Source organism: Orbicella franksi, chromosome 1, assembly GCF_964199315.1.
Source record: "Orbicella franksi chromosome 1, jaOrbFran1.1, whole genome shotgun sequence".
NCBI lineage: Eukaryota > Metazoa > Cnidaria > Anthozoa > Scleractinia > Merulinidae > Orbicella > Orbicella franksi.
This window is the reverse complement of record NC_138145.1, coordinates 31140359-31157439: the sequence shown is the minus strand read 5'-3', so window position 1 is coordinate 31157439 and position 17081 is coordinate 31140359. Positions and strand designations below refer to the sequence as shown.

General features: G+C 38.8%; 2 protein-coding genes across 2 annotated transcripts in view; one reads left to right on the top strand and one right to left on the bottom strand.

Moving 5' to 3' along the window:
* Positions 1 to 190, bottom strand: part of LOC145484152 (uncharacterized) — a 1449-nt gene extending 1259 nt beyond the window's left edge. Inside the window, exon 1 of the mRNA XM_081462781.1 lies at positions 1 to 190. This exon is cut by the window's left edge and continues 1259 nt beyond it. The gene's annotated coding sequence lies outside the window, so the exon portion shown is untranslated.
* LOC145502982 (uncharacterized) overlaps positions 1 to 17081 on the top strand; it is a 56943-nt gene that overhangs the window by 18098 nt on the left and 21764 nt on the right. Inside the window, exons 7-26 of the mRNA XM_081482403.1 lie at positions 1711 to 1801; positions 2922 to 3019; positions 4009 to 4114; positions 4658 to 4710; positions 5113 to 5221; positions 7723 to 7825; positions 8144 to 8216; positions 8924 to 9190; positions 9996 to 10102; positions 10668 to 10732; positions 11581 to 11724; positions 12269 to 12496; positions 13283 to 13389; positions 13487 to 13664; positions 14299 to 14448; positions 15122 to 15273; positions 15357 to 15470; positions 15780 to 15891; positions 16287 to 16483; positions 16889 to 17062. Coding sequence (XP_081338529.1) covers positions 1711 to 1801; positions 2922 to 3019; positions 4009 to 4114; positions 4658 to 4710; positions 5113 to 5221; positions 7723 to 7825; positions 8144 to 8216; positions 8924 to 9190; positions 9996 to 10102; positions 10668 to 10732; positions 11581 to 11724; positions 12269 to 12496; positions 13283 to 13389; positions 13487 to 13664; positions 14299 to 14448; positions 15122 to 15273; positions 15357 to 15470; positions 15780 to 15891; positions 16287 to 16483; positions 16889 to 17062 — 2628 coding nt within the window. The remainder of the gene's footprint in view (positions 1 to 1710; positions 1802 to 2921; positions 3020 to 4008; positions 4115 to 4657; positions 4711 to 5112; positions 5222 to 7722; positions 7826 to 8143; positions 8217 to 8923; positions 9191 to 9995; positions 10103 to 10667; positions 10733 to 11580; positions 11725 to 12268; positions 12497 to 13282; positions 13390 to 13486; positions 13665 to 14298; positions 14449 to 15121; positions 15274 to 15356; positions 15471 to 15779; positions 15892 to 16286; positions 16484 to 16888; positions 17063 to 17081) is intronic.

Here is a 17081-nt window from a genome sequence, read left to right as displayed (position 1 = left end):
GTTTCCACCTTGCCGCTATTTATTCAAAAAGAGTATAAGTCAGTCAGAACAACCGAAAATGAGATGCGAGCCAAGACGTTTTAGCATTGTATGAGCAATTTAATTGATATTTATTCTGTATGATTATGATATTCACCAATCGCCGCCTCCAAGACGACGAGAAACCAAGTAACTAATTGTACAATGGTTTCTAAGTAACTAATTACTTCACGGTTTTGGAAGCGATCTTGAAGTTCCTTGACTAGTAGGCACTACAGTGTTTCTATACGAATCCGATGGGAAATAATTCGAAGTAATTTTCTGGAGTCGAATTCTGAATAATTTATGAATAGCAAAGTCGTAACGATAGGTCTTGTGAGCTTGCATAAATTATGCGTTAAGCCCATACACTTCGGAGGCTAGGTTATATTGCAGTCAGTCTTGTGAACGGCGTTGTGAACTTGCATCCTGTTGTGTTCAATACAAATTGGAGAACTTTATCTGAATTGTGTTGCTGAGTCGTTTGAACTACGCCTACAACTAGCTCGACTTAGCAAAAGTGAGATACTAAAAAAAGGATTTCTTTGACTAAATTTGAGGGGTGTAGCTCTGCTAGAGGGCATTCAGTCGCGTTTTTATTTTTCCACAGCTACATCCCTCAAGTTTGGTCGATGCAATCCTATGTCAAGTATCTTAACTTTGCTATTCATAAATTGTTCAGAATTGAATTTTTTAAGGGAATTGTTTGCCATCGGATTTCCATACAAACACTGTAATTTCTGACGTCGCGAACGAAATCTTGACAGCTACACGACCCTACACAACCTAGTGGTTTTTCACAATATTGAGGTTATGTCGCTGTCCCACAAAACCTTTCATTTAGCTCTTCATTTGCAACTGAGTATATGAAGAATAATATATTAAAACTTGCGGGGTGAAAATTCAAAGTCAATGGAGATTATGGCACTTCCATAAGCATTTCATGCAGGTGCGATAACCTGAAAACAATCCACGCTTGAACGGGATTCCATACCATGGCCTTTGCGATGCGCGGAGCTTTCTCCTGCCACTGAACTGAGCTTTGAGCTATCAAGCCTTGAACTGGGAGCTGTACGGTCACATTGTGAGTGAAAAACTTTTCACGCGAAACAGTTTCCGGTTGTGAGTCTCTGGGAAAGACGCAGAGTTTATCATACACAACCAAACCTTGAACTAGGTAACAGTTCTCATAAGTATTTCAAGTTCAGCTATGTCCACCCGCCAGAGATTCTGCGAGGTCATCTCAAATAAATCAGAACTATTAATTTGCCATTTTTTTTTTTCTTTGCAAATTATCATCGTTTCCAATTTCCTTTACCTACCGGCTTCGGGGTAGCCATATATAACAGTTTAATTCAGGATAAAAACTGTACACACACATAAAAAAAAGGAAAATAAGCTAAAATGCAACTTCAAAGGAAAATGAGATTAAGGTAAGAGTAAAGAGTATATTCGGAATTTCACTCCTCTTCATTTAGGAGCACTGCCAGCATTTTGATTCCATAAAGACAAATACGTCATGGCCCACCCTCACACCTGTCACCGGGTCTTTTTGACATGGTTACTGACTAACGAGTCACTGACATTTTCTTCACTCATAATTGATGCACAGAGGCCTGTGAAACTAAGAAACTCACGTGTAATAAAGGTATTCTTAATTAAAGTGTTGACTTGATTTTCTTGGTTTTTCAGCACAATACGCAGGGAATAAACTGTGAGAAATGTAAAGATTATTTCTACAGACCGGTGGGCAAGAATCAATCAGATCCTGACGCTTGCAAAGGTAGGAGAGTAATGAAATGCTCTTTGCACAGCTTTTGAAAGTAGCCAAAGATGTCGGACATGCATTTTGTCTTTTGTTTGCACCAACTTCTGACAACGTCGACTACTATCACATTATGGCCTCCACACGGATGTCAATCAACATCAGTCCTCCCGCGATTTCACAGACCTTCTAACATCTAAAACTCCCAAATCTTGAGGTCTCAAAAATTTACCCCAAAAAGTAGTGAGATTTGGGTTCCAAATAGTGAGAATTACAAAATTGCTTTCAAACAAAGGAAGCTCAACGCTAACAATACCTAGCAGTGTTCAAAATGCCATAATTAGTGCCTTTTTAGCATTAATTAACACCTTAAGTAAGACTTGAAACACCGACAGGAGAGTCGTTCCGCCATCTTGAACACATGAAACAAAGCCTTTCCCAGGGGACTTCGCGCTGTGATTGGACATTAGAACGAGGTTTAAAAATAGCTCGGTCCAGATTCCCCAGTGAGAAGAAACGTAAACATTACAATATTGAATCCTTTTTAATCGAGTTTATTTGTATTCGCAACTATTACTTTAAATCGGGTTGATTTTGGACCGGATTTGATTGAGTTTGTAATTCATGAAAATTGAGGTTGTAATTCGTGAAAAACCGTAAAATTTCGACGTTAAATCGTGAGACCGTGAGATGAGTCCCGAAATCGTGAGAGCTGGAAGGTCTGAAATTTCAAATGCCTCTGAATCAGGGTTGACATGCCTAACTGGTGCATATGTACACAACCTTACAAATCATGATTCGGTTTGTATCATTCAACTTTTTTTTGACATTATTCTACATTTGTACTGTCAACTCGCTAACTCCATCTCTAGAAGCATATTTCCTCTATTTGTCCTTAAAAACTCGTGTACTTTTTCAATCTTTATTTTTAACTCCGAAGAAAAAAACGCGCAAGTACGTTACGTGGTAACTTTTATAGTTTAATAATACTTTGCCACATATACAAAAACGCAAAGATGGCAGGATAGTGACAGGGGGGAACTTAATCCCATTCTATTGCCACTCTAACTGCTCAGTAATTTGTTTCCCACTTATCAAGACCGAACTGCTATACTACTTTACCCTTTTCATCCGTTAGCCTGCAACTGTAACACAAATGGAACAGCACACGTCTCGAACATATCGTTTGGTGACTGCGTAAGAGATGAAAATGAATTGTCTATTCATCCCGGGAAGGTAAGGTTACTAAGCGTAGCAAACTATACAGGATTATTATATAACGATTTTTGTTATACCTCCCAACTCAAATGCGTTTTCCGATTGGAGGAGAACGTGTCACGTGTCGTTGGTCAAAACTCACTAACTCCCTAGGGCGAACAAAACTCACTAACTCCCTAGGGAAGCAACAACTTGAACTTTCGACTCGCACGTGATCAGGTCGTGCTCTTTGAAACCGCGGCCAATTTGTGTGTCAGCCGGCGTCAAGCAAACGATTTTTCGCAGGTTTTTTTTTCTATTTTTGAGTTGGGAGGTATAACAAAACACTTAATGACTGGCCCCAAGGGAAACAGTGAGTTTTGTTTCCCCGAGACCTTTACATTGAGGGTCTCGGCGAAACAAAACTCACTGTTTCCCTTGGGGCCAGTCATTAAGTGCTTAATGACTATTCTAGGTATCGCCTTCTAAAAGGCTTAAACGGAGTTAAGGAACCCTTATTACAGGAACATTGCATTTCACTAGAAAACAAAACACTATTTTCGATCATGCTGAATGTCTGGGAAGATTGTTCTTAGAGACTGAACTACCTAATACTTTTTGACAGTGGTGGTTTTCCAATGGCAACGGTATATTTGCCCCAATCAAACTTCTTCCCCTTCTAAAAAATCACTGACATTGCTCTTTTTTCTCGATCTTTCACTTTCTGGGTGCTTAAATGATTTCTTAATTTCCTGAATCTTGTCAGAACAGGTGGAATTCTGTCCTGTGTCAGACCCCTGACCTCTCACAAAGATTTGTAAAACTAAATACGCATTATTACATCGAGTATGTAGTTTCTAACTCAGGGGTGATTTTTTTTTTTTTTTTTTTTTTTTTTTTTTTTTTTTCACTTCTATTCTTTTTACTTGTATTACGAGATAGTGTTAGTTCTAGTGAGATCCCAGAGACTTCTAACTCGATATTTCGACACTAAAATACATTAAGTATCGTTATTATTTATCTCCTAGCAACCAGGGGACTGTTACTGTAAGGCGTTTGTACAAGGCCGACAATGTGACACGTGCCAGGCCGGTTATTACAGGCTTACTAAGGGGAGCCCTACCGGGTGTTTAGGTGAGACAATGAAAACAACTCAGTAATCAGCGTGTATGGCACTATAGTTTAATGTGTCTTGATGCAATATGCAGACACGTGTATGCGCGTGACACTATTTGTGGCGTAACGACGACGTTTTCTAAAAAATTTACTAAGATTTACTAATTTACTGAAATTTAGTAAGTTTATTTCTTTGATGTTTTTTGACAACTTTCTGATGGCTTTAAAACGTACGTCTCAATTGACCAGGTGGTCAAAAATTCTTCAAAAACGTTTTAACTTGCATCGGTGATTTTCACTGTAAATTTGTTTAGTTCTGAAGTAACAGCACTTTTCGTGCGTTTTTTTTTTTTTAATTTCTTAGGAAGAAGGAATTACAGCGATTATTCCAAACTTTTGAACCCATACACGGCCTTTTGCATGGATGAGTGATTTAATTTATAAAGTCAGGAGAAGATTAACCAAACATGCATGCATTACACTGTTATCAAATTCTTTCCTTTCATAGTCTGACCTGGTAATGTAAAATAACATATGCAAGACACTACTTTTTTCTTTTAGCCTGCAATTGTCATCTGAATGGTTCAATAAGACGGTCTGATGTATGCCAAGGGGTAAGTATTTCCAAAGACAAATATTCACTTCTTCCTTATGGCACATTGGCTTGATTAACCGTTCAATGTGTTCTGGCAATAGGCTTCAAGGCGTTTTGTTCCACTATCTATCTCGCAAAGCCTTTTCACCCTTACGCGGTATAAAATTCCGCGAAAAGATATGAGCTTCAAAGATGTAACTCTTAAATAGCAAAACACGTTTTGTATGAGGATTCAAGGTTCAGTGGCATTCAGTACTTAGTAGTACATCTTTAAAATTTTATCTTGCTATTGCGTTCGTGTGAACGACTCTCGAGGATTGTCATGTAGCTATGACGGTTTGACCAGACGCTTATCAGCCCGAAGGGTTAATAAGCTGAGCTTCTGGTATGACAAAGAGCTTGGTGTGTTTTTCCACCTTAGGATTATCATGGCCAATGTAACTGTAAGACGAATGTGGATTTTCGAGACTGCAGTCAGTGTAAAGATGGTTACTACGACTTACAGGATTCTGATATCAACGGTTGTAAACGTAAGTAGGGCTTTTCGTGAGTATCTAAGAAAAAAGGAGCACAAGTAACGGAATAACAGTACACTGACAATAATTACTGTTATTATACATTGATAATTGATAATTATACACTGATAATTACTGTTATTATACATTGAACTCACTATCTCTTTTCTGATTGGCCGAAAGCGTACAGTGAATTTTCGAAATCAGCACCTGTGACGTCATAACTGCAGGTTATACAATAATCATGTCAAGGGCACTCAAGGTCACTGGTAATCATGTCATGTATGACCGCGGTGCATGATTTCTAAGGGTAATCATGTCAAGTTCGCGCGTTTTGTGTTGCTTGCCGTCTGTGAAGAAGCATAAACATGACTTCCATTTTTTTCCGTTCAATGTATAATAAAACAATTATTGGATGAGGTTTTTGCGATATTCAGAATAATCAAGGTCTCGGTAAGGGTTATCAGCCTCTGCCTTCGGCTTCGGCTGATAACCCCTACCTCGACCTTGATTATTCTGGATATCACAAAAACCTCATCCAATAATTGTTTATTGTCCTTTTGGTATCTTTTAAACTATTTCAATAGTGGAATTTATGGCAGCAATAACAACGTTTTTGACTTTTTAACCACGTCTAATTTTTTGTAATAACCTTGAACATTCTGTTTTGTAAAGTTATTCCAAAATTTAGTTAACCTTTAATATTGCTGGAAAATCTCACCTTCTGTTGTTTGATACGCTTTGTTGATAAGCCCAAGAAGACTGAAACATATTTTCTTTGTAATCTGCACTCAGGTGATGACTATCTCATTGCCCTTGTCTCATGGCTTAGAGGTTTTTGTGCCTTCTAGCTCCTACTATCCCTCTGTTATTGATCCATAACAAATCAAACTTAACATCTCTTACTTTAACCTTCTCCTCTCCACTGTTCGAAAACTTCTCGAATATTCAAAATTAAAACGCGATGACCTGACAAGGATTTCACGATTTCTATTGTTGAACATTTTGCTTTCCTATTCTTGAGGCGCGGTGACCTAACGATCAGTGTGCTGGATTTGGGAAGAGCGGGCCTGGTTCGAGTCCTGGCTGGAGTCCTTGTGTTGTGTTCTTGCGGAAGACACTTCACTCTTACAGTCCCTTTCTCCACCCAGGTGTATTAATGGGTACCGGCGAATTTGACTTTGCGGGTAACCCTGCGATGGACTAGCATCCCAGCCACGGAGGAATAGAAAGATTACTTAAAACTTAATGCGGCGGAAACCGGAGATAAGCGCCGTTAATATCCGCCAGTAGGCTCGAGCGCACACTTCATTATTCTTATTCAGTTTCAAACATTTCAAAAATTAGCGCAATTTATTAAAAATTTATTAATAAGTTCTTAATAATACATTAATTAGGGACTAGTCAAAAAGTATAAGGGGGGTGGGCCGTAGTATTTGAAAATGCGGTGGTTAGAAAACACATCACCCACTCCTTCCATTTGGCACAAAACTGAGTGACCCACCCCTAAATGAAGGTTGAAAATCACATGACCCACCCCCTGTAAAACTGACATTTTTGGTTGCATAATCCAACAAAATCACGTTGTATATCAACATGAGGTCCAAAAGCTTCTAAAAAACAATACTGTTAACTTAACTCTTTCAACTTTCAAGTCATATCCGTAAACTCTACAAAAAAAACTTGACCATAAACCTTGCACACTCGGTCTCGCGTGAAACAGCTATCCATCTAGAAAAAGGTTGTAGTGAGTCCTGGCACTCACACAACCAGCAAACTAGGAGACCCAGGTTCAAGGGTGTGAGTCCAAGACCCATGAACACAAGTTGACCATTTGGTGTTCTTGGAGACCAACATGTCGAAAGAGCGTAATCAGTTGAAATATTTCTGCTCTAGATCTGGGACTCCTTGTTCATTCCGTTAGACTTCTCAATTTTAGCTTTCGTACAGATTCACATATTATAAGTTATGTTTGATGCCAAGACACAAAAGAGGACTGAAAATTTTTTGTTTTTATTTAACAAATAAAGAAGCCTAAGCCGTGTATTACACTGTGATAACACACGACGGGCATTTGAGAACACGAGGGAAACATAGAAAACACGCTTTTTCTATGTTTTATACTCCGATAAAACATGGGTTTTTGACAAATCAGAACGCGTGCAGGGTCCTATCTATATTATAAACAATAATAATTTTGGCTCGATACGTACAAAATTCAAATGTGTGACCAACTGTTCCTGTAGTATCAAGACTTTGAGTATAAAAGACAATTATTTTTTGAATGTGTGCCCATTCCCGTTATAAAATAGGATGACCCACCCCCCATGGGTAGCTAAAAATCGAACGGTCCACCCATTACCAAGAGCTCAAAAACGGATGACCCAGCCCCTCTCCCCTCCGGTCCACCTCCCCGCACCAATGCTTTTTTGACCGGTCCCTTGGTTAAACAAATTGACAATGTGTGGTGTCTACCTATACACCTAAATGATGTAACAGTACGTTTTTACTTGTAGCGTGTGATTGTGATGTCGGAGGTTCATCGAGTGGCCAAAACTGTGATAAGATGACAGGTTTCTGTCATTGTAGACCGAACGTTACTGGAAAGTCTTGCAACAGGTAAGATTATCCTATGTATATCAGAGTGTTAAACATTTAAAACAGTTCTGCAACAGTTTCGAATGGGGCTCTTTATTTTCATTTTTGATAAGTATCCCAAACCAATCAAAAGAAGAATACAAAAATGCTTATCGGTTTTATGTTCCATTCCATCTCGATATAAAACTATTAGGTTTCGCGGAGTTTGTTTGGTAAGCGATCAAATGTTGAGTAGAATTAAAAGTATAAAAAAATAAATGAATTAAGCTATCAAAGCGAGTTGTCGATACTAACTATGTATAAACTTATTATTTTAATTATTTGTTGTTTCTCCTGAAGTACTGCAATAGGGTACTATTATCCGAATACTCACTTCATACAAGCAATGAGAAGTCCCTACAAACCATCCACGGTTAGTACAACAAACTGAATAAGCTTAGATCATATCATAAAGTCATTTCTTTCAATGAAGCCATGGAGTTGTTTCACTGTACTTAGGGCAGATTTTAGTTTGAAAGATTTTTTTTTCTCGAAAGAGTACGCAGCTTTTAACACAGAGGTTGACGAGTATGTATGACGACAAGCTGATGTGACGACAGGTCACCGTCGAGTACCTGCCACTACTCCTGCGTATTTTTCATTGGTCAAAACTGAACTCAAGAACTGGAAACCCCTCAACCGACCAACCAATAATTTAATTTATATTCATGACAAAGAAAAAATGAAAGTCGATAAGTTAAAGTAAAATAAACAATCAAAAATGGCACAAAAGACTATGTTCGGTCGAGAATAACAATCAGTTACTTCCTATAAATTCTCCTGACCCAATGTTTCGCATAGGCTCTGTATATCAGAAAATTTCCCTTTTAAGATAATTTTCTTGTCCCAGTAAACTGCTATGATAAAAATGCATTTTGTTGTAGTTGATGATGTACACACTCACATACATACATGCTTTATTCGTCCCAAAACGGCTTTTAGGAATAAAGATAGAACTATTAAAAAAAATTAATTAATTAACAAATTCAATGTGCAACTCAATTTTAAAATTGAGTTGTACATAGATTAATAAGTAACTAGAACTAAGTAAAATTTTCTCTGCCATATATTTTCCAACAGGACAAGCTTTATGTTTCATTGGACATCCCTGAGACTGGAGACTATCGTCTACTGGTTAAATACATCTATGAAGACCTTGAGGCTGTTCATACGCAAGTCACGGTACAATTCAAAAACACTTCCGAGGCCGGAGAGTTATTCAACTTTTCAGCTACGCTACATGAAGGTAACAGCCCGGCTACCGTAAACGGTCAATACTTGCGACTGAAGAAAGGATTGTGGATGCTCAACATTACAACTCTACAGCAAAGTGATCAACTAAAACTGGTAAACAGGCGTTTCTAGGTGATTTTTACAATTCTCCTAAAATTAGACTTGATAACACTACCACAGTAAGTCTTATAGGGAGTGCCATGTAAACGCTCTTCGTGAAAAAACTTTAAGGTCAGACATACAGTTGGACCCTGCTATCTCTTGTCTCTAACAAAAAGTCATTTCGCTTGGATTTGGTCGTAGTCATTCAATATCTAAATATCCGCTCTCGCTTGAACTCGGTAGAGAATGAACTAAACCAAATTTCACCCCCCCCCCCTCCCCCCCTATCACGAACTGTGATGACTAAAAAATGTACCGACGTTGATTTCAGACAAAAACAATAATTAAATGAATTGAAGTAATACTTAGTACCCGAGTGCTGCACTGGAGACTACGTGAACTGTGTTTGTTCCAACTGTATATGAACGCTTCAATGTTGCATTAATAATCCAGAGTTTTTGGTTATTCAAATGTAATCACCTTCACGTGCCAAGACAAAAAATTAGCCACTGTTTTATTGTACTGATTAATATTTCAGGGAAAATATGCCAATCCCTTTAATTTGAAGCCCCACTATCCCGAATGTTTTTTTGTTTTCTCTTAGCGAGTGCAGGGTCCCACAAGTACCTACTGCCTGCTATCCTGATTGACTGACTGACCGACCGACCGACCGGCTGACTGTTGTCACACTCCTTCACACCCCGCTCCAGGGCCATACTCTGGGTGTTTAGTTGTTAAAAAGTACAGCCTTACAAAACATTATTTTCAATTGTACTTTCCATAGTGAAATGGTCGTTTTCATTGTTTTATTTTCAAGGACGGTGTGATCGCAATACCAAGGAAATTTATAGAAGCGGCAGTACTGGACCCCGAACTGAGCACGCAATTCGTGTTCCACTGCAGCGTCGTTGCAAATGATATGAGGTAAGACAATCTTATTTTTTATTATAGTAATTATAGTAAACACTTTGTTACACACCATTTAAACGGATTTTCTACATCTCAGCAAATTTTGTCACTCACTGGGGGTCTCCTTAACTTTTTGCGTTTTATTCGATATCTTCATTTCATTTAAGCAGTTCTTAACAATACATCATAGTCTCGTGGTTCTCAGCTAACTAATCACTGAGTTCCAAGACTTGTCTCCGACGAGACACTCTACTGGAACTCGAGTTAAAAAAAAAAAAGAAACGATATTTCCTAGAGTATAAACTTGATTTACTTTTGTCATTACTTTTTTTCTCACTGGCTGATGAGTTTAGGATTCAAGTAACATCGCCATGGTAACTGAGCCACCCACCCATACCCCCCCCCCCCCCGCCCAAAAGAAAAACAATGTCAGCTTAGACAGGGATTCAGCACAAAGACTTATGAACCAACTCATATGTCTGTCAAATTTTGTAATCAGAAGTTACCTTTTCCATAAAAGTTACTGCTTAGTCAACCCTGCTAAAAACGTTCATCGATCATGTTTATTTCTTTCTTTCAGTTCTGATTCCAGATGCTTGTCCTGGTTATTCAGTATTACTATGGACTTTCTAGACGGAGCATTGCGTAAGTAAACCTTAACGCTTTCTGAGAAAAAAAACAACAAAACAAAACATAAATAACGATCTGATTTTTCATCGACTCACGAAGGCAATTTCTACCATTATCATCTGCATAGCCATCGTTCTTAAGTGTCTAGTATCCTCAGTTAATTTACTGGATTTAAGTGTGTGACAAAGGTTAATTTCGTTTTACCAGGCTTTCTGAAAAAATACTTGCATGAGAGAGTGTAACAAGCTCGACAAGTTACCAAATTATAGAACCGGAACCGGTGATTACATTTTGACCTCTATCGTGTTTGATAAATTTCTGCCGAATATTTAGTTGTTTTTAAGAAAACTGTTGATCTACTAAGGCGGGCAAGTGAAGCACGCTGCTATTTATCATCTTGAAGTTGATAAAGGTAAATTAGCCGCTGCAGAGAGTTAGTGAAGCTGAGTGTTGGCCCGTCACTTGTACTTAGGCCCTCTCTTAGGGAAACTACATTCGGGCTACCTGGATCTCGCAGCAGTTGTTGTTGTAACAAAACCCTCGTGGTCGACTGAGGAATAAAGACTGTGTTCATTGAGTTCTCGGTATTGCCTGAGTGCGTTAACCTTTCGTCAGAGCAAAGCCCTGGGGGAGGATGGGTTAAATGTGTTTAACTGCAAGCATACAACCCGCAGTCCTCACTTTGCCCTGACGAAAGGCTAACACTACAACGTCAGCTTCACTAACTCACTACAGCTCCTCGGCTGGCCGCGAGGAATCTTAAGCTTCATAAAGAAAAGACATCTATCTTTTTTTTATCTAGAGAACACTTTTGTTTAACTTATAATACCAGTCATTGTAAAGTGCCATTTTTCACATCCTAGCTTGTGCGTGTGATGCCCAGGGATCTAACAGTGCGATATGTGAGGAGTATGGGGGCCAGTGTTCATGTAAGCCTGGTGTTGAAGGACGTGACTGCGGTAGATGCAAACCAGGCTTCTACAATCTCACGGTCAGCGGATGTACACGTGAGTATCTTAAGTAAATTGACTGCAGGTCAACGTTTGCTCAATTACAGAAGTTGGTTGATTAAAATGCGGTAAGTTGACGTTGATGAATTGACGAAGTCAGAACGAGATATGACGATGTTAGGAGAAATCTTGACGTGGTGAGTGTCTTCAGTTACTGGAGGCAGAGAATTTCTTCTTGTGCCAATCGAATAGACTGGATAATAAATTAACTGCATGGGCAGGATGTCTCTAAATGAAGTTGTGTGGCGTCAGAATTGATGTTTAATTGTAGCGGTGTTTGTAAAACAGGCATTATTCACACCGGCTTTTAAATAGGATAAGGCACTTGCGGCTAACTTCTGGCTTCTTCTTTCATCATTTCTTTTATTGTCATTTCTGCGGTGAACATGTTACCTTCAAATCAAAGGAAAATAAACATATCACTGGTAACAATGAGGAAAATTTGACAGATTTCCAACCACCAAGTTAAGAATTTTAGGGTGAATTTTAGCGAATAAATTGCCATTTCGATGATAATTACTTCAGTTCTTCTTGTTTTCAGCTTGTGGTTGTAATGGACCAAACCAAGTATGTGACGTGACAACTGGTGAGTGTGAATGTCCTGACAACACCGTGGGACGAACATGTCTGCCGTGTCAATGTAATAACAACACGGACAAGTGTCTTAGAACTGAGGAGTGTCTTGAATGTCAGTTTAACACGACTGGCTTCTACTGTCAGCATTGTGATAATGGAACATTCGGAGATGCAGTTCATCAACAGTGTCAAGGTAAAGGTACTTCCGACCCTCTTTCTCCCTAAAATCGAGCAATAACATTCCGGGTAGAGCCACGCCCGTCCAAGTTGACGAGCGCTTTGAAGATTATTGTCTAATGACGTCACTTCGAAAGGAGCATACAAATATTTGTGCGTAACAAACATTCAAAAACTGCAAAAACCCTGTGGGCGATTTAGACACGTTAAGGGATATTTCGACAAGGGAAAGTGAGTTTGTAGGTAACGAGATATCAGGGGTTCGTTTTTTGGCGCCAGAAGGGAAAACAAAGAACCTGTCATCTCAAGTTAGTTTGTACACGTAACCTATGTGCTACACTTCAGGTTCAACCCTGTCAATGTTTTAACGTTGTGTTGTTCGGTACTGCCATTGCACTTCTGTCCGCTTAACAGTTCTTAACTATTTGTCGGGGCAATTAATGAAGAGTAACAATTCCCCTAGTCGCTCCATGTATGCCGATGGAAACAGTAATAATCAAGTTCATTAATTCTGCAGGATCATCATAAGACGTTCAAATGTGATTCGAACAGACAACATTAACGTTTTGAACCCCCTCTATAAGATTTCTCAAGTGAGATATTTGACTGTTCAAACAGGTGTATTTCGAATTGTATTGACTGCTTTTAATGCCGTTTTCTTTCCTTTAAGAGAAATGGCACGAGGAAAATGCCAGTTTCACTCGCTGACTTAAGCTTTAACCATGCACCTGATTTTTGTGTCAAAGTACCTATAATTTAATTCTCAACTATCCTTTACTTGGTGTTACCAATGTCCCCCCAGCTTGTGCGTGCAGTGAAATTGGCTCGTTGGATCAGGCATGTGACAGAGTTAGCGGCCAATGTAACTGTAAAACAAAAGTCACTGGAAGGAACTGCACTTTGTGCGAGGTAATCATTTTCTCTCGTGTTTCTTGTTGATACAATTGTGTAGCAACACTGGTTTGTTTCTAACACTACAATTGAATATTTTTTAATATCTCGATAGGCCAACACTTTTAACTTTGGTCCCGCGGGATGCGAGGACTGTGGATGCAACACGTTTGGCTCGGCAAATCTGCAATGTTCTGTCAGCGGACAATGCCCATGCAAGCCTGATGCAACGGGATTAAAATGCGCACAGTGTACTTCCGGATTCTACGGACTTCCGGTCGAGCCCTGCAGAGGTGAAGAGTGAACAAACTGAGGAGTGGTTCTGTGAACGAGAAGTGAAGAATAGCATTAAATTTATGTTTTCAACTTTCGATTTAAGAATGATCGCTCACAAATGTGACTTTTGATTCACTCCACGCGTTTTTCGAGTTCGTTTTAAAAAGAGTCCACATACTTGCATCAATAAAGGAATTTTCTATCTTATAATCTCACCTCGAACTGCCGTATATCATAGGCAGTTTGGTAAAACTAGCATCAATTATCATCAAATGATTAAGTTCAAATTTATTGACTTTAAAGCTAAAAGAAACAGTAAGTCACCGCGTGTTTGGAACCTCTATTGTCATTCGCCTTTTGTAAAGCCATCATGGTTTTTCCCCAACTGAAAATGGACTACAGAAGGAAATAAACGAATGCTCCTTAAAATCAGGGACCAATAGTTCATACTTTGAAATTTACTACAGACCTGGTTAAACAGGTAGCCGTACATTCAGTGAGAATACGTACCATAAATATTTATTTCATATTATATAAACTAAATGTTCATTCAGTCATTCATTCATACATGTTCAGACTGCCTTACTTGATAATGGCATGACAGCTATTACTCCAATAAACCAACTTTCTCTATTTTATTTCACCTTTTAGACTGTGAGTGCAACGCAACAGGCACAATTCCCGACAGTGTATGTACAAATGATACAATTGGACAGTGTCAGTGCAAGCCAGGAGTCACTGGAAGGTCATGTGACCAATGTATGAAATTCTTTACCGACCTATCGGATGCGGGATGTGAAGGTGATTTTTAGTCATACATATAGAACAGCTTGCCAATAAAATCTTTCAAGCTTTACTTTCGCAGCTGCTTAAGTTGTGTTCATAACTGCGTTCTTTGCAAAATCTTTATTCCTAGCTGCATGCAAAACAAAACAAAGTAACACTTGCCAATTTGAGAGGTATACAATAAACAGTGGTAGTGAAGACAAGATAAGATAATCACTACATAAGGTTTAAAGCAGCGCAACATTCGATCCACAAAAATTGGTAGTGGTTCACGTCACTCTTGTAAGAATAAAAATTTCTGCTGACGCTTAGGATAAGCAGTATCTTTCGTAATGAAATCAATTGTCCGCCTGACAAACTAAGCATAAATACGGGGTTAGAACGGTACAAGAGTCTCAGAGGTAGCCTGTGTAATGGGAGTAAATGGGGAAAAAGGCACGGCTAGGGCTAGTCTCGTCTCCCCGCACCCCTTTTTCCCTCCACAATACTCCAGCTACGCTGATTTCACAAGAGCTGACCGCAATCAAGGAAACCCTTGACGTGCAGAACCCATCATTAATTGGTCGATTTTGAAATGTCATGTTAAGGAACACGTTTGTTCAGATGTTTGGATACACTTCTACTGGAAAGTGTTGGAAAAGAACTTGATAAAACTAGATTTACCTATCGTTTATTCTTTTCTACACAGCATGTTCCATGTGTGTACAGAATCTGAGGGGGATGATTGTCAACAATTCATATAATGTAAATGTGACAGATGTAAAGGTTCACTCGCTGAAAGAGTTGACAGACTTCAATGAACCAATGGTAGCAGTGTCGAGTTCGTTAAGGCAAGCCAAGGTTTGTAAATTTCTACGTCAGTTACCAACCTTCCCTCATTTCAAATGTCTGTTTTTAGTGGCACTGTTGTTCTGCTATTTCAGGCTGAAAGAGAACAGTTCTATTCAAGGATTTCTGCAGGAAATCAACTCTACCAAGGCCTCATAACCTCACATGTGCCTGAAACCAACAACAGCCTAAAAGAACTCTCAGTCAGGGTAAGAAATGAGACGTGTAAGTCTTCCAATTTATAACAATTAACAAATGAAAAATAAGATTTAGCTGGGCAAACAAAACATTTAAGCCATCTTCTACATTCTAGTAGATGCAGACAAGTAATTTGGTGGTTCTAGACACCCTACAAACACGTCCTTATAGACAAGAATTTTCGAGTACCAGAAATTGTTCCGCGGGGAGAGACCAAAATCGCTACCCCTGATTCGAGTTGGCCCTGTCCTTCACCGTAAATACCCTTTCAATGGTTTTGTGTGCTGATTTCTTTTCTGTTTGTATTTTTCTATTTTTAGGCAAGGGATCTCAGCAATTTTGCAAACGAAGCTGCCACTAACACCACGAAGATTCTACAGGATATCACATACGAAAAGGAGGCGACATTATCTGCCAGGCAATATGTTACTGGTAAGTCCTTCGAACAATTTAAAAGCCTCTTTCATCTTCTTATGGAGCAATAAGTATGTTGATTACCGCATTGAATTTCACTCTTTTCATTGACCGTTTTCATCGAACAACTTCTTCATAAGAAACTCGTTGTTCTAAAGACTGGTGTGGACTGTTTATGTTTGCTTCAGTTAAAAGCTCAACAAGGGCACAAATGCGAAATCGTAATCAAGTTCTAGCTAATTCTAGCAATAATTTAGATTATCACAATGGAAAAGATAACAGACCTTGCGTTACTTAGTGATTTAGGAACTGTGTCCTTAAGAAGCTCATAGCAAAGTCTGCTGAGGAGCTGCATTCACTGGACTCATCACACTTTTAATTCAATGCAAAATAAACAATGTATTCTTCATCAGCTGTGGATGTTATCATCGGAGATGTACGCCAGGCACTTGAGGAATACAGTACTACTGCATCGCAGGCCTTGACGCACTCAACCGAGGCCTGGCGCAATACAATGGAAAGAAACTTTACTCAATATTCCTGGAACATTACTGAACATACAAGAATGGCTGAAAACATGTCTGCTCATGTCGAGGAAACTTTAACGCGGGTATATAACTTAACTGTAAATATGTTCTGGTGCCACTTATAGAATCGAAACTGGAAAGCTTAGCTAAGCTAACCTTGACCGGCTTATCCAAAATGCCATTGTAAAAAGTATAAAAAGTTCTTTCTTTGGTGAAGTTTTCCAAAATAGCGATATTGAGCTGTGTAGAGATTCACGTAATTAGCATGATGAGCTATTAAAAGGGAAGCTATTCTAACAACAAGCTTCCTTGAAATCCCCACAAAACTGTATTGTTGTTATTGTTAAATTCGATTCTTGCAGAAACTGGTAATGAGTGTATAAATAAATAAATGAATAAATAAATAAACAATAAATAAATGATAACTTGTTGATTTTATTTTGTGTCAAATGAGTCTGCTTATTGGATATTCATTTGTTATTTCACAGGTCGTTTCTCAGCTATTTCGTGCGAGAGAACTTGATGTCTTCATACAGCAAAAAGCAGCCAATTTTAATCAGATTCAGGAGAGCTGGAATCAGTCACATGCACTCTTCATGGATTCAGTTGAGCAAGTTTATAACTATTCCAGGGAAATACAAGCGATCTTGATGGACACAAAGGTAGGAACGGTTTAGAGTT